Source organism: Corticium candelabrum, chromosome 14 (genome assembly GCF_963422355.1).
Source record: "Corticium candelabrum chromosome 14, ooCorCand1.1, whole genome shotgun sequence".
Lineage (NCBI taxonomy): Eukaryota > Metazoa > Porifera > Homoscleromorpha > Homosclerophorida > Plakinidae > Corticium > Corticium candelabrum.
The window spans coordinates 2,397,428-2,421,131 of record NC_085098.1 but is presented as its reverse complement, the minus strand read 5'-3'; the positions used below and the strand labels follow the sequence as shown (position 1 = coordinate 2,421,131).

Here is a 23,704-nt window from a genome sequence, read left to right as displayed (position 1 = left end):
TATCCAACCCTCATCGTCCTACAGATATGATGTCATTTATCTAACACTAGTTAAGTAGTGACCTTTTAGCATGCTGGAAGCAAATGAACCTGTAACTTCCAAGAAACGTGGGCTTTTTAATGCTCAGAATAAATCAGCAAGTGAAGATATTTCAACAGTTGGAGACATTGTCTCATACAGCCGTCGCACAACATAGTATGGGGTTGGGAAGACTCTTCATGTATCTGTTCTTTTCACATACCGTATTGTTGCAAATAGAAACCGACCTTGAGTACAAGCTGGTCCCGTTTAGAAGCCAATCTTTGTTCAAGACGCACAGCATGCTTACGCATGTGTCAGGGTGTGTGTGCAGCGTTCAATGACACAGACGATGATGAAGAAGATTCAGCTAACACTCTTGAAACTGTCATCTCATGGTAGTTATGCCTGTATATCTTAACGAATCTTTCTTTTTTTCAAGTGATATTTGGTTGTCATGTCTATATCTTAGTGTGTCAAAATGGCATTTAAGCCTGTCTTGAATATATGTTCGAATTGCAATTCGACTTATACAGAAATAAGCACGGCTTCTAATTACGACAGCACAGTAAACGATTTTGTCTAAGGGTTGTACTACCACAGTGGCACCTGTTCCTTTTTGTTGGTAGACTTACTCATAAGTTAACATAGGGCCGTGTTTTTCCTTTGAAGCAGAAACATGGATACAGCTAAGGTGTAAGGCAATGCAGAGTATGACAGACTCAATTGCTTTCAACTAAGGTGTATGTAGCAGGCCACAGTTTGTGATGTGTTGGTAGAAGGGAGCTGTAAAGTCTATTAGGGAAGTTTATGTAGACATGTTTGTCCTGTCTTACTAGATGATGCAGCAATGAGTGACATGTGTTGTCTCCTAATTGTAGGTATTTTTTGTTATTCAATTGCAACCACCTCGTCTCGTTCCCAATCTTCCTTCTACTCTTGACAAAGATGTGCCTGTTTCTTGTGATCTCATGGATGGCCGAGATGTCTTCCTAACTATGGCACGAGACAAGCATTATGAATTTTCTTCGTTGAGGAGGGCAAAGTTCTCAACTATGGCAATGCTGGTGGAACTGCACAATATGAGTCAAGATCGATTTGTGTACACATGTAATGAGTGCAGAATGCACGTTGAGACAAGATATCACTGTACAGAATGTGAAGTGAGTGTGACTTGTTAGTTGTGTGTGTGTGTTTGCTTGAAGGACTTCGTTATTTGTGTAGGACTATGACTTGTGTGTCAGTTGTTATCAGAAGGTTAACCATCAGCACAAGATGGATCGTCTTGGATTAGGATTAGATGATGATGATGCATCGCAACAGCAGCCTGCTGCACGCAATCCACAAGAACAACGAAAGTTGTCTATTCAACGTTGCATTCAGTCACTGGTGCATGCTTGCCAGTGTCGCGATGTAACCTGTCGGTTACAGAGTTGTATGAAGATGAAACGAGTTGTTCAGCACACAAAGACATGCAAGAGGAAGACAAATGGTGGTTGTCCAATATGCAAGCAGTTGATAGCGCTCTGTTGCTACCATGCAAAGCATTGTCAAGAGTTAAAGTGCCCGGTACCGTTTTGCCAGAATATTAAGCAAAAACTGCAGCAACAGCAGGCACAGCAGCGGTTTCAACAAGCAAAAATGGCCAGAAGAAGGTACATGACGATGATGCGCACTGCAGCACCCAGCCAGCAGCCGTCTCCAATAGCCAGTCAGTCGGCACCTGTTGCTCGACCTCCACCTACTGATACTCCAGCATTTTCACCAATGGCTCAAAGGCCTATACCGACCACCATTCCGAATCCAAAGACAACAGGTCCGCCTCCACCTCACACGACGAGTTTTGCTGCTGCAAAGGCTGCAGCTGTAGCTGTCCATGCAGCAAGACAGCAGCAGCAGCAGCAGCAGCGGCCTGGTCCGACTGACTCACTACATCTGGCTTTGTCGTCAAATAGTGTATTACCACCTGTGCAACAGTCGATGCCAGCTAATATTCCACTTCAGCCTCAACCCAGACCGATGCACCCACAGCAACTGCCACTACAGCAAGCTGGACCTCAGCCTCCACCACAACAGCCACGTTGGCAACCGACAATGATGCGAACACCTGGACCTCCTACACACGTTAACAACCATCAGCCAATGCGACCACCAAGTATGCCAGCATTGCCCAGTCACAGCATGCAAATGCAAACACAAGCAACTGCAAGTCCGGTTCAGTTTGCACCAACTCATGTCAGTGTTCCACATACCAACACAAATTATCAGGCCTCCACAGTCTCTCATCAACCCCCCTTACCAGGGGTACAGCAAACCTCAAGACGGCTACTTAGTGACCAGGAGATGGCACAAATTGTTGAGGCATTACGGTCACCTGATCCATCAAAGAGACAGGAGGTTGTGTCTATAATAAAGAAGAACCCTCCGCTTGTAACTATCTTGCTGAAGAGGAACCAAGATCGTCAACAGCAACAGCAAAGACAACAGGAGCAACAGCAGCAGACTATTCCCAGACCCGTGTCTATGCCATCAGTCATGTCGAGTAATGCACTTCCACCTGGCAATGATAATGTTGCTAGTCATGCTCAACCTCTACATTCACACGTTTCCATGTCATTGCAGCCACCCAATGGTTTACCACAATATCCAGTGAATATGCCGTGGAATCAAGATCAGCAAGCACAACAGCTGCATATGCGTCCTCCCAGTCAACCTCTGATGAGTCATTCGCTGCCTCCCAGTCAACCCCTCGCAAATCATCCACCATCTTCGATGACTCCACCAACACGCTCGATACTGCCTTATCCTCGCTATGCTCAACCATCACAGCCGGTAATGATGACTCATCAGACTACTTCATCACATCTCGTTCATCAGCGTCCCATTGTATCTCAACAGAATCTGATAATGAGACCATCGCCCATTCCTACTCCTCCTGGTAGGCCAGGAAGTGTGCCTCCTCATGTTCCACCTTCAGCCACTCCACCTCTACCAGTAACTCATAGTCTTCAACATCAGCATCAGGTTACTTTGCCGGGCACAACAGGAGTGGTTGGGGTCAATGGTATAGGTCAGAACTTCACACAACCATCTAGTGTACAACCTCCTACACCAATTCAGCAGCCGATGATGTCTCCGCCTCCTCCACCATTATCAATGTCACCCGCACCTAGCAGCATGGCGTCACCAGCGGCTCCTCCGTCATTTCATGGGCAGGTGAATCCTATTGCGTCAGTGCATTCGTCGAGGTCGATGCCTTCTCCACGTTCTTTGCCGTCCCCACATTCTCTTCCTTCACCACATCCTGGACCATCGCCGATGACATCTGATCCCTCGTTGTGTGAACAGTTTTTGACAATGGGACCATCATCACTTTCTACTGCCTTGCAGAGTCCAACAGACCCTAATATGGTACTTGACAGCACACCGACACCTCAAGATGCTTTGACTTTGTTTGTGGAGACTTTGTAGCAAATGTACAGTGATGTATAATGATACATGGTCAAGCATCTGCCTGTCTGCTCTTGTTTGATGATTAAGGCGAGTACTTTGACTTTGTGAACTTGGGCATACTTCTTACATGTCAGTGAGGAGAGCTTGTCTTGTATATCAGCAGTGACTTTTTTATCTAACGAACCAGATTTTCTATTTTTGGTCAATGATGTCATTAGGGAGTTTACCATTGACTGCAGACTAGGAATGGATTTCTCCCATCTATTGTGTACATTTCTTGCCTTAGTACTTACTTGCTAGGTAGATTTGAAGTGCAGCTTATTTAACTTACAGTAATTTGAAACAAATTGTCAGCTGCAGTCTGTTGGATTATGGAATGCGTTACACAACACACACCACACACACACCACACCACACACAACAAACCTGGACCTGGAAGAAGACCATCCAAAGATGGTGTCTTTTTGCAATAAAAATTGAGTCCAAAGAATGAAGCGCTGTCATCATTATCACTTTCTTTTGCTCAATCTTCAGAAAATTAAAAGATGTTTAACAAACGCCACATACAACGTTAGCCATGGAATGGGCATGGGTTCAAACTGATAAGAACGTCATAGACAAGATATCATATTCTATACAAAGCCATGATGCAACACATTCATACACTTCAGAATTGGTGACAACTCGTTGCAGTTCAAACTGATATCTACAATAACTTTCAAACACCTCTTGTGGAACAACACTAATTGTTTGCAACTAACTTGCATGATCATGCCGCCATGTTTTAGAAACAGCCTGTACAGTGGCCTCTTGCATGATTAGTTTCCAATGACAGCTGTTTATAGTCAAAAAGACACTCATAGCTAGAGCATCAAATGTCCTTGTGCACGAGCTATAGCCTTTCACTGATATGATCAAACTTCTCCACGGGAGTCAATAATACAACCAAACTATTTGAAATTGTGACATATCATCAAAGTAGTTTGGTCCAATTTTGGCTATCTTCTATACAGGTGCACAAGCTACCAATAATTTAGTCTTCAGAAACCCCACTGTTGTTCAAAACTGTGGTATCATGCATGCAAACAAGAGTACATGCATGCTGCATGCATGGTTCTTCAATGTTTTTTCTGCTTATATTCCCACAACTACAGCATCATAAATCAAAGTAAACTGTTTTGGTATTAGTTAATTCCATAGTTCTCTCATCTACAACAAATTTACCTCACATTTATTGTCGATACAATAGTCTGGCACCGATCATATATATATATATATATATATATATATATATATATATATATATATATATATATGCCACATGCATGACAACGAATCCAATGCAAAAACAGGTTGGAGTGTACATGCATGCAGCCTTAGGTGTATGTCAAATGCTTTCTTAAAATCCAGGTGTTGTTTCTGCCAACATGTATGTCATTATGCAATAATTGTATATCAGGTTAATTAACTACAACTTGTGGTATCCCATACGTACTTTGACAAGACTGACCAAAGCGCATGCTTGATGAGATACTGAATTGTACGCTTTTTTAGATCCACAAATAGCAAGAAAACCTCAGCATTAAACTGACAAATTCAGGTAGAGGATTGCTGCATGATATGCTTGTGCAGCAATTACAAGGCATATGCCTTGCTGAGAGTATCATGCCAAATAATACATGCATCCTCTACCTAAACACGTGCAGAGACAACATCCTCCACTACCATCTATAAACGCCTCTGGATAACCCTTGCTAATAATTTTCCCACAACGTTAGGCCGGTGATCCTCTCCATGCAGTTGTCACATAGAGAAATCTCTTTTCTTTGGAACGAGATCGAATGATGCATTTCTCGATCCAACCATGCATTGGGCACAGTTTGCTTTGACCCCAAAGATGCGTCCAACACATAACCTACTGTACCACATCATTTAGATGCTTGATAATTTCAAAATGCCACTCTTACTCCAAGCTTTTGATGTATATTTGCTATCATAAACTGAAGTATGGTTTTAAGATACATTTAAGCGTTTTCATCTTTCAAACTGCTTTAGTACTAGTCAGCACAATGACTGAATTAGTAAAGTGCATTCAAGAAGTTCATTACCAGTAAACCATGCAGTTTGAGGTGTAGGTTAGCAAACTCTGTGCCTATGCGACAGACCTATGCAATAGGCAAGGTACCTGCCTGACCTTGACTAAATTATAAATTACTGCTGTTGATAATGGTATATATGTTTGAGCCACAGTGGTATTGTACCCATACAATATATAGTAAATTGTATGGACATCTGTAGTAATAGTGCAGTATGTGAATGTATGTGTTGCAACAGTAGTTAAATGTTTGCCCAGTTCACAAACATAGCATAGCTAGCTTACATTTATACAGATACATAACTATTTCTAAGCTGAACAGTACAGCCTGGCAAGTAATGGCAATATCATTGATGCTTATTAGAAACTTCCGAGATTAAAATATTGTCATGACAACACCAGTTTCTGCTGTAGTAAAAATGCTTCTATTATCACATAATCACAAATCACGTTTATTTTCTACTCTACATCCTTGCCTACTTCTGCAGTAGTCACTGAAGCCGTTTGGTCTTCATCTTTGTCCTGATCTTCAGTATTGTTGTGTGTGTCTGCATTTGTCGACTCCACAGCTGCAGCAGCTGTTGCTGCAATTGCTGCCTTCTCTTCATCAGTTATAGGAGCACTTTGAGCAACAACATCACTCTTAGGAATTGTAGAAAGTTTTTCAGTGGCAGGTTCAGTCACTTCGTTGGTCTCCTTACTCGATGTCACTTCGTTGGTCTCCTTACTCAATGTTTCCTTATCCGGCTTGATTTCATCTGAGCAAATGTCAATTAGATGTCTGTGAAGTAATTAAACTCAATGTACCTCATTTCAATACAACACTATTCTCCTAATACTAACACGATTGAGCCAATTCTATTTGAGATTCCCTAACTGTTCCGACGAGGCCATCCTTATGCTTAACACTGAACCGTTCACTCATAACTATGCAGTTAGACTCAATCCAGTCTCGCTCCACTCTCATCATTTCCAGATTATTTATTCTCAAACAAAGCAAGACTGGTTTCACACTGCCCACTGACGTCATAAGTGCTGCCATTATTTACTCTGTCACCAATCTGTATCAGAGGTATATTGTTCCAATAAATGGCTTCCAGAAGCTGATAATTTTATGAACGGGTGTAAACCAAGCAGCTAACAGTCCCTGTACATCGTACAACAAGTCAAAGACATACATGCATTACACTTCAATTAACACATGAACTGCCTCTCAGCCATTCTTTGTCTAGACCATTCACATCAAAATCAGAAGCTCTCAAAGCCAAACACATCATGCAAAAGATGCGTCAAAAGCTCCAGACCGTCCAACATAAGACAAAACTCACGTTCAAAAATTGTGCCAGCTCCTAGATCAATGAATGCATAGAAAGTGATAGAAACACTTTACTGGCAATTGTAAAGTGTTTGTGACATATACGTGCACCATGTCCTTGCAACTACAGACAGTGATTAGTGTCAAAATGCACCCAAGGCACGTAATGCGTACTAATGGCAACATTTAGTGATGTCAGTAGGCAGTGTGAAACCAATCTTGCTCTGCCAAGGATTGACAATCCTGCATGGAATAATGAGGGAAGAGTAAGACTGAGCTGAGTCAAGTTTGCAGTAGAACTATATACTAACAATAGTGGCAGATCCGGGAATTTGCTGAAGGATGGTAAAATAATAATTTTATTTATGACATCACCATGATACATATTAACCTTAAAAGTACAAATTTCTGAAATATACTAGAAACAAGCAGTACAATGTATTCAAAAAATTAATTTATTATTAGTTATTTTGGCATCAAACAAAAGAAGCACTCACCATGTAAGCTAGATCAAACACATCTAAAAATTCCAGTCTCAAGTTTACATGATCGCACTTAATTTCAAAGAACAGATGCTATCAGTGTTGAAATTAAAGCAGGCCGAAACAGAAGCCTAAACCGTCTGAATTGGAATTATCTCAGGCTACGAATATGTTGCACTCATATGTGAACTAAGAAGAATATTTCGTATCACATTCTCTTAATTCACGTTTGTGTTATACGTTCTTCTCTTAGTTCACATATGAGTGCAGCATATTGGTTGCCTGAGATAGTCCCAATTCAGAAGATTAGGCCGTGAACTGAGAGAAGAACATAATGCAAAACACTACACACTCACAACTGAGTCTGAAACCCAGTATAGGTCTGACAGAGGAGTGCACATGCACACACCTGTGCTCCCCACACTTGGGTCTGTCTAAATGCACCACTGGACATGCAATATCAAACATTACATGCTAAATCAATAAGATTTAAATTTTTCACTCGCATTAATAGCAACAGTCTACTTAGACTCGTGCCCAGTCCTCCTTCATGCTGGCTTGCTTCAGTATGTGAGTTAGCTGTCACATGCAAGACCATGTGCGTATTATTGGCTAGAGGACTAGGCACGAGTCTAGCTACTACTACTATATAGTGCCACTACTATACAAACAGAAACACAAAATATCGTACTCTGATATAATTGTCTCTAGTGCATCAGCTACTACTTTCGTGCCATAATATATTGAAACCTAGCTATACGTCTTTCAAATGAGCAGCTTTTTAAAGTTCCTAGCTATGTGTGGCGGTTATAAACAGGTTTAATTGTTAAATCAAGCAACTTTAGGCAACGCTATCCTAAAGCTGGTTGTATTATTTTAATTCAGTCGAATATCTAACTCTAATATTATAGTCGACGTCTATTATATTTAAACGACAACGTCTGATCAAATCTGTATTGCTTTACCAAACTGGTCAGCGGCGACTTCCTTTTCCTCTTCCACATCCGCACTCTCTCTAGCAGCAGAGACGAGCGCCGTTTCTTCGTCTGCTAATAATCTGGACTGCTCCTCTTGTCGATCTACATTCTCTAGAGCTATCAAGAGTTGATCAGATTCAGTTTTGGCCTATGCACATGCACAGCAAAAAAGATGCATTGAAGAGAAGTTATCAACAAGAGAAGATGTTGGAGCATGCTGACCGCGGACGCTGATTCAGTGTTGGCTTTGTATCTCAGTAGCCAAGAGCCAAGGTATTCAATAGGATCGACAGGTTTTTTAATCGCCACTTCTGCCAGACCTTGAGCCAGGGCTTCACCCACCGTACATTGCAGATAGTCCGTATCCATTGCTCTGTTGCTAGCGACCATTGAAATCAAATTACGCGTCGACCTTCTAGCGCGCTTGAGGTGGTGCACTACGGACAAAAATGACTGACGGTTGTTGCCTTGACTTCGTACGACGAGCTGTAGCGCATATATGCCGTTCTGCAGGGTGGAATTGCATCAGTCAGTCTGCACACGACACTCTAACAGACGTTCTGCTTCTTTACGTTGAGAGTTCTGCTAGGATTGCTCAGACTTGCAGTCGGCACTGTCAGTTTATTGATTTTACGCTACCGTTTGTTTTTAGTTGTTTTTTTTTGTTGCATTCAGCGTCTAGAACGATGCCTACGCTCGACGATGTTGCGTTCAGCATTCGTCACATAGGTGCTTCTCTGTCAGAGCTCTTGTCACAGCCAGAAGACTTACCAGCTCATGATATCCAAACTGTATGGGATAAACTTCCGGCTTCCTATCTTACTCATTCTCTAGTAGAATCGGAGCAAGCAGGGATCTCATTGGATATGGTGGAGAGGCAGCCTTCTGAAAATGTTAAGGATTCCACAAGTGTTATTTATAGTAATGAAGCAAATTTTAGTTATGAAGGAGCTGAATCACACAGTGTGTCTGGACATGGTTCACACCTTCAAGTGCTTGCTGCTTTTAATCCAGAAGTAAATGTCAATGATATCAGTCCTGTTGACAATATTGAGATGAAACCTATTGATCACGACTTAGTTGAAGTGTCTGATCCGTGGGAATGGCCAAGTGTTGTGAAGGCAATAGACTTGACTCACAAGGCTTCCACATCTGCTTCAAAGCAGTTACTTGTACAGTCTGATAAGAAACTTCCAAAACCAGAACCTACAGCGGAGAGTCCTGTACCTGTCAGAAGTAGTACATTTTCTAGTGAAAACATCAAGACTGAAGAAAGAAACAGTACTGAAAAGACTGTAGCACCCATGCTAGTGCATACTACAGATGATCAGAGGGTTATCTTTTCAAACAGAGATCAGCAGAACCAAACAGCTGTTGCACAACTTGACCATCACAAAATCAAAAGCCATTTTGGCAATGATGCTCAAGCTCAAACTCAAGAAAGAGTTGTAGGTGGAAGTAAAGCAGCTCTTTTCAAGATCCCAAAGTTGAAATTGAAGGTTGGGGCTCATGGAGAATCACCAAGTGATTCTGGACAAATGTCTCATCTCGCTGTTGAACTTGATCCAAAACATCAGAAAATTAAGAAAAAGAAACGGAAAGCCAAGGACATTGACAAAGAGTCTAGAAAAAGTGGATTAAGTAAATTACCTAAGAAAGCCAAACATAAAGACAAAGCAAAACAAGTAAGATTACCGCCTCTTGTTATTGTTCTAGCTAAGAACCTTATTTGGAACATTAGTGTTGTCTCTAACACAGACTAGCTTGGCCATCTTGTATTGTTTATGCATATACATTGGGTGGCTGCAAGTGTACTTTTGGTGTGTGTGTGTGTGTGTGTGTGTGTGTGTGTGTGTGTGTGTGTGTGTGTGTGTGTGTGTGTGTGTGTGTGTGTGTGCATGCGAGCGTGTGTGTGCACATGTGCTGGGTGTATAGTAGATTTAGTATATTTGATGTATGTGGTTGTCATGCATTGCTTCTCACAGTATTATTTGCCTTGTGATGTTGTGGAGTCTCCAAGTCTGTAAGGACCTAGAAATGGATTGGCATAAGCTGCATTGAGAAATGAAACTGAAATTTAGTTCAATTGCTATGCTCTATAGACTCCTGGCAGAAAGTTCTTTCAACTGTGAAACTAAATTGAGCTGTGTGGCCAAACAAAACATGATAAGTATTGGCATTAACAGAGCATAATGATAAGGAGAGTGTGGCATTCTGCAATCAATATGGAATGGAAATATTATAATTTGGATATGCTTTGCTATATCAGAGACTGGCCAGTTTGCGTACATTGGTTTAAAATATTTTGATTCAACACAATACCAATAGAACTTGGAGAATACTGTCAAATCAGTGCATGATGTTGGCAACTGCCATTGGACACTATACATTAGACAGTGACCTCAAACAGAAAGTCAATGCAGGATTGGCTAGAAAAAGTTTGTTGTTTGAAATGGTTACATGAAAGTCTAGGCTTGAACTCACACATCATAGGAACTCACACATCATAGATGATGTGTGGTGATTCAAAGAGGTGTGCAAGGTACTGTAGCGAATGAACATGTATGGACTAAACTTTCTCAATAGAGTTATCTATTACAGGCACTGAAAGGGCTATAAATGGTGTCTTGTTGGAAGTTATTGCAACTCAGAGCAAAAATGAAATCCTGACGTGGAAGGTTTCACTTACTTTTTCTCATTGTATATGCCATTCCATTTAATTTTTCAGCAAATAAGTTGATGTTACACTTTCTGGTCTATACATTACATGTAATATTCCTTGAATTATCATTATTGAGGTAAGCTCTGTCCACACTAGACCAGAAATGGATTGTGATCCGATTGGGATAGCAAGCATTTACATTGCACTTTGAAAACAATATCTCCATCTCTTTGGTATCATGTGATTGATAGATTTTATGATGGTGTATGTGTACGTGTGGGTTCTTTGCTTGTGGAAGCATTGATACAGCAACATAAGGCAATTCAAATTGAGCAGGAACAAAGAAGAGTGAGGAGGGGTAGATGTTCCGATTACATTCGTGTGTGGTGCTATAGCTCAGTTGGTTAAAGAGTCGTCATCTTGTGGAGTGAGTTCATCCGGGACCCTAGAGTTGCAAGTCCAAGTCACAGTGATGGTGAGCTATGGCATAATTTCCTTGGGCAAGAAACTCACACACGATTGCCTCTTTCGACTCGGGTATAAATGAGTACCTGGCGAGTACCCCGACTGCAACAAAGTCCATCTGCCACACCACAGTTGATGTTGCAGTCGGGGCTCTTGCAAGTACCTGGCCAGGCTCAAGGAGATTGCTTAGCACAGCCCATAGTTTCTGTGTTGTGCACAGGAACCCAGCCATCTGGCTGTGGGCGTGGCCATCTAACGGCAGCTCCTTATTCATTTGCCATTTGCCGATTACATTTGTAGCGTAATACCCACTATTTCATTATTCAACTGATTGCAATCAATGTGGATTGAATCCACCTCTCGACGTGGATTAGATTTATTGTGATCGGATTGTAATTGCCTCGAAAGTGGATTAGGTGTGGACACAATGTTTGCGGTCGGATCGTGATCCAGTTGCCAGTGTGGACAGACCTTTAGATTTATGTTGCCAATGCAAACGGCTTGCTATAATATGAACTGATATCTTGGAACTCACCAACATTCTCTGATCATGTAGGTGTGACCTGTAATTAAGTATGTACTGTATCTTGCTCTACAAACTTTCAGTGGTCTTGTTTAGCTTCAAACGTTTTGTATAGCAAAAATGTTGTGAAAAAATGCTGACAGAACTGGTCGACAGTTGGATAGAATTTACAAAGTCTCTACAGGACCAAGTTGTAGACTCTATGGGACGTTCAGTTGCAATGTATTTTATGGAAATTTGAGATCTAAGGCCGCACCGAAAAAATTGTCAGCTTGGGGTAACCCGCCTGCCCATGTTTGGAGGGCCGCTGGTAGTTTTTTGCGCATGCGCATACCAAGAAATAAAATGTCTTCTGTTGCTCTGTGCGTATCCGTGTCCTAGGGAGCACCCGCTTTGAGAGATGGCAAGATTCTTTGTCTGTCTGGGAACTGTAGACTTCGTGAGGTATTGCAGGAGGTTGGATTAGGTGAGCGGGTGGACGACGTACACAGCGTGCGAACTGTGACCACAGACACTTCTTCCAAACAAGACACGGAGTTAGATGATGAGATGCAGCTCCAAGCCGAGTTTAATTAAGCGTCAATACGTGTACTTTCTTTTGAGGCATTGGTCAGAAACGGAATGTATGTCCAGTCTAACATCTGACAGATTTCAAAACTTCCTGCCTTATAGTAGGTGATCTTTTTAGCTCTAGTACCCATGTTGAATTTGTGTTATCAGGTTGTCAAACGTCGATGGTAAAACCATATCTGACATACATATCAAAAAAATAAATAAATAAACTCCGCCCGCCTTTCTTTTTCGTTGCATGTTACCCCAATCAGACAATTTTTTCGGTGCGCCCTAATAACAAATTACTCAAATTTGCTTTGATGCATGTTTGTCACAATGAGCTATGTGAATAGAGTTTGTAATTTCTTTGTGTAGGCTACTTTACCTCTACAGCCTGAAAAGTTAGCCATAAATACCACAGGCATTGTGGCTTCAGCTGCAGCCCATCATGCAGAAATACCAAGCAGGTACATTGTATTTACTTGAAGGAGGCAAGTACAGAGTATGTGGTTGTAATGTATTGTAATGCTTAATAGTGTGCCATCACAACCAACAGTTGTTTCTCAAACCTTACCATTTGAGCAGCATCAGGTATGTGTGCACTTCTTTCTCTATCATGCATGCATGCATGTGTCATGGCCGAGAATAGTCACTGCGTGCAAGCTAGTCCCATGCAAGTGACTACTCTGCAAGTGACTCTTGTGTAACCTAATTTTTGCAGAAAACATGGTGGTAAGATTATTATCTAGGCTCCAGCTGTCAGTTTTTTCTTTTCGGTAGTGAAATTGAGCGCTAAACTATGAATGTCTCGAGCATATAGGCCAGCGGGAATTTTTGTACTGTCTCTGTGGAATGTTGTTGACGTTTTTAGCCTTGAAGTGTTGTGTCAGCATTGTCATTTTGTGTGTCAGCATTGTGCAACATCTCGTGAACATGAGGTGTGCTTACTATTAATTACCAGTCTGTCTTTTTCTGTATCTGTTTCTTATGAATAGCTCTCGAAAAAGATCATGTGCTATCATACCGTACCTTTTTCAAAATGCCCTTGCTTAACTTCAGAGTAGAGAGATGTTATTTTCAGTGGGTACCAATCTTCAGTAAATGGTTTAATAACGTAAAATTACAAAAATTAGGTTTTACTGAAAATTTGTCCTTTGTGTACTCAATGAATACTGTATGCCTGTCTGTACATGTAAAGGATACCTGACACAGGATAGTCTGCTATTCTGACTACAGTACAGTAGAACATGGTTTTTAAGAGATAGTCATCAAAAGACATGATACCGGAGAAGACAGACAGGTAACAGTAGCATATCTCCATGTTCACAGGATGTTGCACAATGCTGACAAAAGGCTTCAAGGCTAATGGGTCAACATTCCACAGAGACAGGACGAAATTCTCAATTGCCTAGATGCTCGTAGATTGAGACATTCATATGTATTGCTCAATTTCACTACTGGAAAGAAAAATTGACAACTGTAGCATAGAGATGAAGATCTTACCACCATGTGAACACATAACAGACATCACACAGTTTACACATCACACACACACACACACACACACACACACACACACACACACACACACACACACACACACACACACACACACACACACACACACACACACACCTTGAACCTTGAAGTCGCCCATGTTGCAAAGCAACGTGATAGCGGTGTTCTGGGTGTATATCCAAAATCAATAGCAATAAAAACAGTGAAAAATTAATGACCACAGAAATGTTCATGTCTAGTTAGGTCTCCTTGTCTACGAAAGCTTCTACCACAAGTACATTGAAAATTACTTGAAAATTACTTGGTTGAGAGTGGGTATTGGCTGGACATTCATTTCTCTGCCTGGTCTCTGACACTCTCTCCAGACCTTCACAACAAAGCTTGAGCCAATTTCCCCTGTATTGGCACAACTCATACCACCTATTTCCCACACCAATAGCTTCCATATTTGATTTAGCAACATCTCTCCACCTTGTTTTCATTCCATGACATGATCCCTTTTTCCTCAACTCTCCAAATAGCGCACACACACACACACACACACACACACACACACACACACACACACACACACACACACACACACACACACACACACACACACACACACACACACACACACACAACTCAACATGCAGGCTTGTATACAGAACAAATCTTCTATGTTTATATACATATATATATATATATATATATATATATATATATATATATATATATATATATATATATCACCGAGCCTTGTATATAGGGATTGATAAAGTTTGGAGGTGTTCCAAATACATTATTTTGAAAATCACCTTAAAACAGAGTGAAATGTCTTCTAAATGACTAAAAAGAAAATCTTGTAAGTTCAGCTTAAGTTCGCTATGCTGCACTGTTTCTAAATGTATCACAAACTGTCTTCGATGAGAAAAACAATCTTTGATTTGTTGTTAGCTGAGCTGGAAGATTGCAGTGGTCAATGTTTTGCAACTGGTTCTCATGTACATCTCATGGGCCACTGCTATTGAAAGTCAAGGTTGCGTTATGTGATGTTGATACAGCACGGCCCAAATTAGTAAGTGTTCCAAGGCTGTAGAACTGAAGTGCAATACTTACTGGTTGGGAAGTACAGTGTGCCAGAGGTTTTTAAGTATTCCCCAGTTAAAAGATTACCTATTGTGTGATTTTATATTTGCAAACATGTACATTTAGTAGCAGCCCATGGGCTGTAAGCAAGAAGCATTTTTCAATAGATCACCATGGGTTGGAGTATCGTCTTTGGTATTCTTCAGAATATTTAGTAGTTGCTGCATTTGGATATGGAAGACCTCTTGGATATCTATCATTATCGATAAAACTTTGGCAATTTCAGCATGTTGTGGGACACTAACAAGTGAATGCATTGCAACGATGTATAATGACAAAATTTGGTACAGTAAAACCTCACTAATCTGAACAGCCCCGTGCCAAGCCCTGTTTGGATTAGTGAAGTTGTGTGGGCTCCAAAAATGCATAGGCTCAGAGGTCTAGATCTCACCTCGGACACCATACTACTGATGCATTTACGCTTATGTCTCTATAATGTCATGTTTGTGGTAAACGACACGGCTGCAATGGCTACATACTTTAAATACTGTGACAATCAGAATTTAGACTAGTCAGATACGCACATTTGCTGAAGACTAGATAACTGCTTCAATGCAGCAGCAACCTGGATCAGGCTGCCTATTATGATCTGGGCACATGAGGCAGAGTGCTAAAGGTAATTTGGAATAGTGAGGATTCAGATTAGTGAGTTTCTACTGTACTTTCAGTATTTTGTGGCACACTAGCAATTGAAGTCAATTGATTGATGTTTTGTATACATTGAGTCACAAGATTGAGACGTATGTGCAAGTTTGCCGCTGCTATAAGATGTAGCCATAACAAACTAACATGTTTTACTGCTGGAAATGTACTAAAACAGATCCAGTACTGAATAGGTAGTGTGTTGGAAGAGGATGCTATTACAACACACTGTACTGACAAACCTGTATTTTGGCAACATGCATTTGCATTTACATGTATGATATGTGGTTATTAGCAATAATTTCACACCAAGAGACTATTTGAAATGCTAACACTATGTTCTCTGTTTCTAGCCAGTTCGTAGTTTGGCAGTTGCCCTTTCTTCTGTACACCACTTCTGTAAATGGTGTAGAAGTATAGGGTCTTGCCACACCTTGTTGACTGGGAAGAGGACTATGATGTAGACATAGTGTGACTCAATGAAATTTCTAGCATTCAAGATTCAATCAGTTACCCCATTGGAATCTAATTTCTGCCTGGGTATTTTGGTAGAATTCTAGGATTGTCACAGAATTACTGGTTTGTCTTCCAGCTAGGTTCTAGCACTCTGCCCTAGCGAACTGATAGTGCTCAGTATTGTTAATCTCTAAATACCCTTGTTGGAACTGCCAGATAACCTGTACTGATATTTGAGCTTTGCCTCCTAAGGAAGTGTAGACTTCAGCTCTGGATGTGCTTGTGAAAGTACGAGGATGTGAAAATGCAAGTGCTTTAGTGCCGATTGTCTGTGTATTGCAGCTTCCCTTGAATGTTTTGCAAGGTATGCTAGTTACAGAGGAAGTATGGGCTACAGAGACTGGAATTTTTCTGTGCTATTGGTATCAGTTAAAAGACCCAAGCTTTCATACTCCGTTTCCTCCATTTATATACACTACAGAGCACACAGATTTTAGACACTTATTTTTATCATTTCTTCTGCCCCATATACCCACCTCATTGAACACACTTACATACATATGTCACAAATCATTGGATCACTATGTCACGTGGTTTCTGGTAACAGTTTTCTTTCTACTAGGCTCAACTAGCAGCCATGCAGTCAGAGTATCATTGTCCAGTATGTCGCATGTCTGACATCGATGGTGTTCCATGGATTACATGTGATCGATGTAACAATGACATCTGGTATCACCTGTGAGTTCAGTGGATATCAATTGATATGATTTAGTATTGTTTCATAACCTTAAGCTTTCTGCTGTAGGTTCTGTGTAGGACTTGCACATGAGCCATTAGTAGATGAAAAGTGGTTTTGCCCAAAGTGTCAAAAGAAGATCAACAAACAGGCAAGGCAACAGTCAAAACAAAGTCATATTATGTAATTGTAAACACTGACATTGTTTTCACCATGGAATTGGAAATTGTTCGTATGAGTTTTGCTTAGTGTGTACCAAACCTTGAGCAAAGTCAGAGCAACTGTGAATTCATTTTCTTTACGTTTTCTTTTCAATCACTAATCAAGAACAGACTAGACCCCAGATTGTCCACCTTGTAAAACATTGTAGTGGCAGTCACTATGCAATTAGAGGTAGAGATAGTCATGGAATTACATGCTAGAGACTATTTAAGAATTTCATAGACTATATACAAGTCACTTGGATTATATCATTCAGTTGTGTATACATGACCAGTCTAAAAGGCACTTTCCTAATTGTATACATGTGCATAGTGAACTAGTAATGCTGTAATCCATTGATTCTGAAGTTCAGGTGAAAAGGAACGAGTCTACGGTAGAGATACCATAAGGCCAAAAGGGCTATCGCAACTATTACACCAGAGGAAACAAATGTCCATCGTGGACCAAATCTATGGTATACTGAACTCACAAATACTGGGCCTAACGTTCTTGCGAGACTTCCTGAAGCTGTCAGCCATCCCATCATTGTGCCCTGGTGACAACAAAATTTATCAGTAGATAGTTCATGTTTAAGCTTAGAGGTTGTACCTGCTTCCTCTCTCCAAGAATCTTGGAATACAAACTGTAGGTCATGAGACTGCTAACAGGGTAACCAATGCTTATGAGAACAGCTCCTGCAAAGAACTGTTGTATCAAAACTTTAGATGAGTTGATACACCAACGATACTGCAAAGGACAGCCCCGACTGCTGGATGCAGCTTCAGTGTTGAAAGGCAGGAACGTTGGTTCAGTGGCTGTTGAGGTGACTTTGACAGTGGGATTTGTATCTATCATGCACAGCAAATTGACTATATGGAAACAGTTATGACTAACAGGTACACGTACCTATAAAACTAGCCATTACAGCAGGAGATTCCTTACTCCATGGCAGCAGCACTACAATTCCACAGGCAATGATGATGAAACCAACAACAAGAAGTGTCCTTTCATCCACCCTGGAACATCATACATCATGGATTGCCTTTTAAACTGTACTGTACACTGATCAATTAATGCAACATGCACTGTGTGTGGATGCTTCCATGATAGTTAACAAACTTGTATAATAGTGTACACTCTCTAAAGCAATATTTATTGTGCTGTTAGTGCCTTGGCAATTGCTTCCAAATGGTATGACTGATTTGACTCTAGTCTAACACGCTGTCTATTGTATTTCACATGAAAGTGTATGAATAACAGTGCATGTACCTAGCACAAACAATGTTTATGCTTTTACCATTGACAAAAGAGCAGAATCACCAAATGGTAATTTAAAATAACTTTAATTTCAAAATATGTTTGATTTAACCAAATATATTTTGGCAATGTGTTTACCAAGTCAACTTGCAAATTCACAGAAGTACAGAAAGAGATTTGCAGAACCACTACTGTACCTAAACAACATTTACATCATAAACTGTGAACTTCCCAGTGGCCAACATTCTTCTAGAGTGTGTTGAAATCCATCATGGACAGTGTGGCTGTTGAGGATAGGAAATCTTCTTACAAACATATCAGCTAGAAACTTAGTCATAAGCAGTGAAAGCACTTCTACTTTTGGGAGCCTAATCAGAAAGCAGTCATACCGTGTTTCTTCGATTAAATGCCTCAGCTGAGGGTACAGATAAAATACAAACGCGGCCCTCAAATGAAATGCCACATTTTAATGAATTCCAATATATCTAGCTCGAAGTTTGAAGGAAAAACGGTATGACTTCTTCAGAGGCAAACGTGAGGCAACCATTTCTTTAGACTACCCGGATACTGTTTCACCTGTTTCAGGTCTCAGAGTGTGAAATGCACCAGTATGGTGTGTTGATCTCTTAAAAAGGTGTCAAACCTGCAGCGTGTACGTGTACATACACACTCCTAAAGCACAGACAGAGACAGAAAATGCTTAACAAATAAACACCGCCTTTGTTTAAACGCTGCAGTTGAAACCCTACCAAAAATAAACGCCACGGCATTTAATCGAAGAAATACGGTATATATCCATGTTATGTTTGACTTTGGTAACCGTATAACCAGTTATTTCTGCATTCATGATATTTCTGCGAATTCTGCAAAGAAATCAGGGAGTGCACAACTAAAATTCGCAGAAATTTAGGCCTATCCTCAGAATCCCAGGCAGTCACTGTGCAGACACATATACGTGTGTACCAGTACATGTTCTGTATTCCTGGTTGAAACGCAGAAATTTAATTTGCAGTAATTAAAACTTCTATTTAGATTCTCAAATTGCAGTAATTTAAGACAGCAGACATAACTGGTTCTACGGTACTATGTTTGCCTAGATTCCTTGTGAATGACAAACAACCTGACTACATCAGTTCCAGATGACATATGTTTATAATTTCAAATTTATGTTACATCAAGTTATCTTTTCCCACTTTACTTACACCTATGTTGTTATATCAAATTCTTTTTGCAATCCTAAAAAAGGCGTCTGAAGTTCAAATACCAGAAGTAACAGTTCATAATTAGCACAATGGAGATGATGAGCATTATCTTGTTTATTGTATTAAACTTGTGTAGTGACTCTGATGAATTTAGTGACTCAGAAGTGTTATAAAAAAGTCCTTTACTTGCCAGTATTTCATTAACTATGTGTAGCAGTAACTCCCTCTGTCAAATAACTCCTCTTGAATAAATCCCCTTATTGGCTAAACCCCAAAATATTAATTCCTTAGTGAATTATTTGAAGAAATACAGTGTATACAATGAGTTTTGCATTTCTGTAAATCTACAATTCTGACCTCCTGGTCAACAGAGATTCATTTGTAAAAAAGCATCTGATTTTTAGGCCAGTTTTGATTCTGGTTTCCATCATTAGCAAAATGTAGAAACACTGTTTGGCTGCTTGTGTGCATGCATCAGTAACACATGCATCTCTTAACTCCTGAGAAACAGTAACTAAACACACGTTTCTGATAACTCGCTTGATGTTGAATCTTGCATGAGTTGAACACAACAACATATGATGTCTCTTGAGGACACACCCATGAAGCTGCTGAAACATTGAAGACTTGTATCACATGGGTAGACCATCACAGATACCCCTTTATCTCCTTTCCCCTACTCTTGAGTTTAGTGCACAATTAGCTACAATGCGTAACATCTAGTTACTAGAATTGTTGGTAAAATGGTACTTGTACTGTGTGTGTAGATCCCAGACACTGGCTTAGGATCCTACTTAGGCAATCCTACTTAGATCCTACTGTCTGCTGGGTCATGAAGTGCATGAATTGATATAATATTACTTAGCAAAGATAACCATACTTTCGTGAGAGTGGCTTTGCCAACAGGAATGTAACAACTGAAATAACAGCAGCAACAGCAAACAGTATGCCATTGTAGAAAGTAGCTTGTACACTACTCCATGCATACTCATCCATTGACAGTGGTGTCGTTAGGCTGAATGGAAGAAGAGTGCATCAATACATCGCCATCATCAAGACAACATGTCAGGCACATACGTTTCAAACACTGTGAATACAAAGAGAACAATGAAGAAAAGACCAATGCAGCCAATGACAGCAAGTTTATCCATCTTCAAGTGTGAAGCAGAGTAACCGCTATCTAATATACAGATGACATTTGCAATGGTGTGATATTCACAATGTAACAAGAACAACTACACTTACCGCCAGTCACTTGAATGCTGGGCGTAAGACTGTCAGAATCAGGCACAGCTACAATGTTGACGTGTTCGCGAAAGAAGACCAGAACGAAGACAACGTTGAGCAGAGCTAGTGTAGCTCCAAGAAAGCCAGGAGCAGTGTAAATATTCAGCTGAAAGTAAATGGCACTCACTTGGACACCATCTTCACCCAGCGGAACAAAAGCCAGGCCAATGGCTGGTAAGTAAATAAAACATTTCATAAATAAATAGGGGCGGATCCAGAATTTTTAGAGGATAGATTATGCCAGTTTACTAAATGAACACTTTCAGATGTATCTCTAATCCATATCAAGAAACTATCACTCAATGGTTTAGAGCAGGAGAGTCTTAAATTTCTACAGACATCGAGTGATCAAAGTTTATGAGTCAATGCAATAATTGCCGTTCAACTCGCACTGGAGACCTCGAGTACTGAGACACTTTAGCACTCAACAATTCCTCTTATTCTCAGGAGAAATTACAGGAATGGCAAATGCAATACGTTATTCTTAATTAAAAGAATGTAGACATTGTGGTACATGCCTTTGTCAACGTCCCCATAGAGTCATGCAGTTGAAGAGAAGTCCTGTCTCCTCCTTAGCCCACTGTACACTTTCAGTAGTCAGTGTCCTGAGATTAGAAACATTGTTGGTGTACATGTTGCCAAAATTCAATGAAATGTACATTGCATTGGTTGATCATCACAGGGGCCAAGCACAGCGAGCATGGTAACTAATGATACATTGATTCCACAAACCCTTAACCCTCTAAATCCGCCCCTAAACAACTTAAACAGCCATTTAGATGTCATAAGCAAGAGCCATGCCTGGACCAATGATAAAGCCTAGTGCTTGTGCAATGCTCATGTTTGCCATGGCTGCAGTCCTTTCCTCCAATGTAGTAGAGTGAGACACGAAGGAGCGAGTTATGGCCACATTTCCTTTCAAATCAATAAACAAATGTATTCAGCGACTGTAGAGAACAGTACCATATGTTCTCACCTGCACCAAATCCTACAATAAACCTGGCCGACATCATGGTGATTGCATTGAAAATGTTATGTTCAGAAAGACTGCCTGAGTAGCCATACATGCAATTTCCTACTAGAGCTAGAATACAAGAAACTACAACAGGCTCTTTTGACTGGCGGCGATTTGCCCAGTAGCCAAAAACAGGAGATCCAAGAAGCTGGCCGAGACTAAAGGATGCTACCACAACTCCCAATATAGTAGGTGTGGCATCTTTATCCACCTTTGAAAACATGACAAGTAAACAGCAAATCGAATGTCTTTAGTAACCTGACATGTCTCACCGTTCGCAAGAATGGCCACAATGATGAGAGTACAATAGAAAACGCTGTCACAAAACACACAGATACTAGCAACTGTATGCACACGACATGAATAGGCACTGCTAAGATTACATACACAAATGTGTGTTGTTCACTCACTAATCTGTCCTACAGTACTATGTTTACCTACATCAGTTGCTGTAGCCAATGACCAATTATTTGATCTAGCTAATTTTGACAAGAAGCCCACCCATTCTCGCTGCACAGGAAACTGAAATGCAAATTAGTCTAGTCATGCCCTGGCCCCAAATTCTTAACTCCAACTCGTCAGATTCATTGGAATGAAATGTTGACAAGAATTGCTCTAAATAGTTGTCAGTCTTCTCCATCAGCTGCCTTGCATGGGGCAGAAAAAAGGAAAGACATTTTAAATAAAATAGTTCCTATGTTTCTTCCTATTGCTTGCGTGTACTGGTCCCAGAACAAGCATTTCAAGCCTTCCCCACTTTTATGTTGTAGGTAGATCATCTCGTTTTTGCCTTATCGTGTCAGACTTGTGGCAGAGCGTCAACCAACCACATGTGGTAATGACAGAGACAATGAGTGGAGCAAGGCTAGTCTCGCGTAGCCAGCCCCTCCCCTTTTCTATTTTAAATATTCTTTTTCTATTTTAAATAGAAAAGGGGAGGGGCTGGCTACGCGAGACTAGAGCGAGGCTTCGTGTAAGCTCTAAGGTAATACTGTACAGTACATGTGTACAGCTGATCGAAGTACAAATAAACTTGAAGTTAACTGCTGTACTATGTTACTGTACCACGGTAGCAGCTCTTTATACCGTTCTATAAGTACACCTACCACGACCCCTGCTCATTACTCACTCAGATTCTAACCTTATGTGGAATAGACAGCAGGAGGGCATCTAGATATTCAACTGTATTATTTAGAACAAAGTTCTTGACTTTGGAACATTGCTTAATTAGAGTGCAGTCGACACGAGTTTCAATGTTCACACCTGTACCCGAAATGCCTAAAAGAGTTATTGCGTGTGCATGCATGTACATGGTAGACACAAATACAGGAATCGGTCGGGATACACGAGGCGTCCTGTCTACACTACAGCATTCTCACCCATGCTACTCAGGAACATCGTAAGATACATGACACGGACAGAAGTCCATTTGTTGAAAGCAGGTTGGTTGACAGACTGTTTTCCTTCTGTCAGCAGGTCAGTCTTGTCGTCGAAGTCATCTGACGTTTGGTGCGACTCTAAACTGGATTAGAAACGCAGTCGTTACGACTTAAAACTTGAATGCGTGCTATACTTACTATCTATGATTGTCGCTGCTCATGCTCTGACTCCAGAGCTCTGACTCTACGATGCTCTGGCTCCTCCTTCTGACTCGCGATGAACGCGGGACGCATACTACGTCGTGCGTTTGTGGGTGTGGGCAGAGCCGTCTGAAACT

General features: G+C 40.7%; 4 protein-coding genes across 4 annotated transcripts in view; 2 read left to right on the top strand and 2 right to left on the bottom strand.

Moving 5' to 3' along the window:
* Positions 1-3,824, top strand: part of LOC134190171 (histone lysine acetyltransferase CREBBP-like) — an 18,298-nt gene extending 14,474 nt beyond the window's left edge. Inside the window, exons 24-25 of the mRNA XM_062658601.1 lie at positions 900-1,181; positions 1,243-3,824. Of these exons, the coding sequence (XP_062514585.1) occupies positions 900-1,181; positions 1,243-3,489 (2,529 nt within the window). The 3' untranslated portion in view covers positions 3,490-3,824. The remainder of the gene's footprint in view (positions 1-899; positions 1,182-1,242) is intronic.
* A 2,000-nt stretch (positions 3,825-5,824) lies between these two features.
* On the bottom strand, positions 5,825-8,722 carry LOC134189879 (DPY30 domain-containing protein 1-like). The gene is made up of 3 exons (XM_062658272.1): positions 8,563-8,722; positions 8,329-8,488; positions 5,825-6,324 (listed from the first exon to the last, which is right to left on the bottom strand). Exons 1-3 carry the CDS (start codon positions 8,707-8,709, stop codon positions 6,026-6,028), a joined length of 606 nt encoding a protein of 201 aa, XP_062514256.1. The 5' UTR covers positions 8,710-8,722; the 3' UTR covers positions 5,825-6,025.
* Positions 8,723-8,778: 56 nt separating this feature from the next.
* On the top strand, positions 8,779-17,371 carry LOC134189709 (transcription initiation factor TFIID subunit 3-like). The gene is made up of 6 exons (XM_062658068.1): positions 8,779-8,955; positions 9,016-10,025; positions 12,918-13,009; positions 13,079-13,133; positions 16,912-17,027; positions 17,095-17,371. The coding sequence occupies exons 1-6, from the start codon at positions 8,790-8,792 to the stop codon at positions 17,210-17,212; spliced, it is 1,557 nt and encodes a 518-aa protein (XP_062514052.1). The 5' UTR covers positions 8,779-8,789; the 3' UTR covers positions 17,213-17,371.
* A 168-nt stretch (positions 17,372-17,539) lies between these two features.
* Positions 17,540-23,668, bottom strand: LOC134189708 (major facilitator superfamily domain-containing protein 8-like). Its single transcript, XM_062658067.1, has 11 exons — positions 23,565-23,668; positions 23,367-23,509; positions 22,260-22,303; positions 21,949-22,198; positions 21,774-21,887; positions 20,931-21,143; positions 20,763-20,865; positions 20,566-20,700; positions 18,133-18,242; positions 17,836-18,074; positions 17,540-17,779 (listed from the first exon to the last, which is right to left on the bottom strand). Exons 1-11 carry the CDS (start codon positions 23,585-23,587, stop codon positions 17,564-17,566), a joined length of 1,590 nt encoding a protein of 529 aa, XP_062514051.1. The 5' UTR covers positions 23,588-23,668; the 3' UTR covers positions 17,540-17,563.
* Between the last annotated feature and the right edge of the window lie 36 nt (positions 23,669-23,704).

Coding starts and splice junctions, on each gene's coding strand:
- LOC134189708 (XM_062658067.1), bottom strand. CDS start 23,587: ATGAGCAGCGACAATCATAGATA. Junction 20,701..20,762: donor GTATTCACAGTGTTTGAAAC/GTATGTGCCTGA, acceptor TCTTCCATTCAG/CCTAACGACACCACTGTCAA. Junction 17,780..17,835: donor TTCTTGGAGAGAGGAAGCAG/GTACAACCTCTA, acceptor TGTTGTCACCAG/GGCACAATGATGGGATGGCT.
- LOC134189709 (XM_062658068.1), top strand. CDS start 8,790: ATGACTGACGGTTGTTGCCTTGACTTCGTACGACGAGCTGTAGCGCAT. Junction 13,010..13,078: donor CATGCAGAAATACCAAGCAG/GTACATTGTATT, acceptor AATGCTTAATAG/TGTGCCATCACAACCAACAG. Junction 13,134..16,911: donor TACCATTTGAGCAGCATCAG/GTATGTGTGCAC, acceptor TCTTTCTACTAG/GCTCAACTAGCAGCCATGCA.
- LOC134189879 (XM_062658272.1), bottom strand. CDS start 8,709: ATGGATACGGACTATCTGCAATGTACGGTGGGTGAAGCCCTGGCTCAA. Junction 8,489..8,562: donor ACACTGAATCAGCGTCCGCG/GTCAGCATGCTC, acceptor GCATGTGCATAG/GCCAAAACTGAATCTGATCA. Junction 6,325..8,328: donor AGTCGCCGCTGACCAGTTTG/GTAAAGCAATAC, acceptor ACATTTGCTCAG/ATGAAATCAAGCCGGATAAG.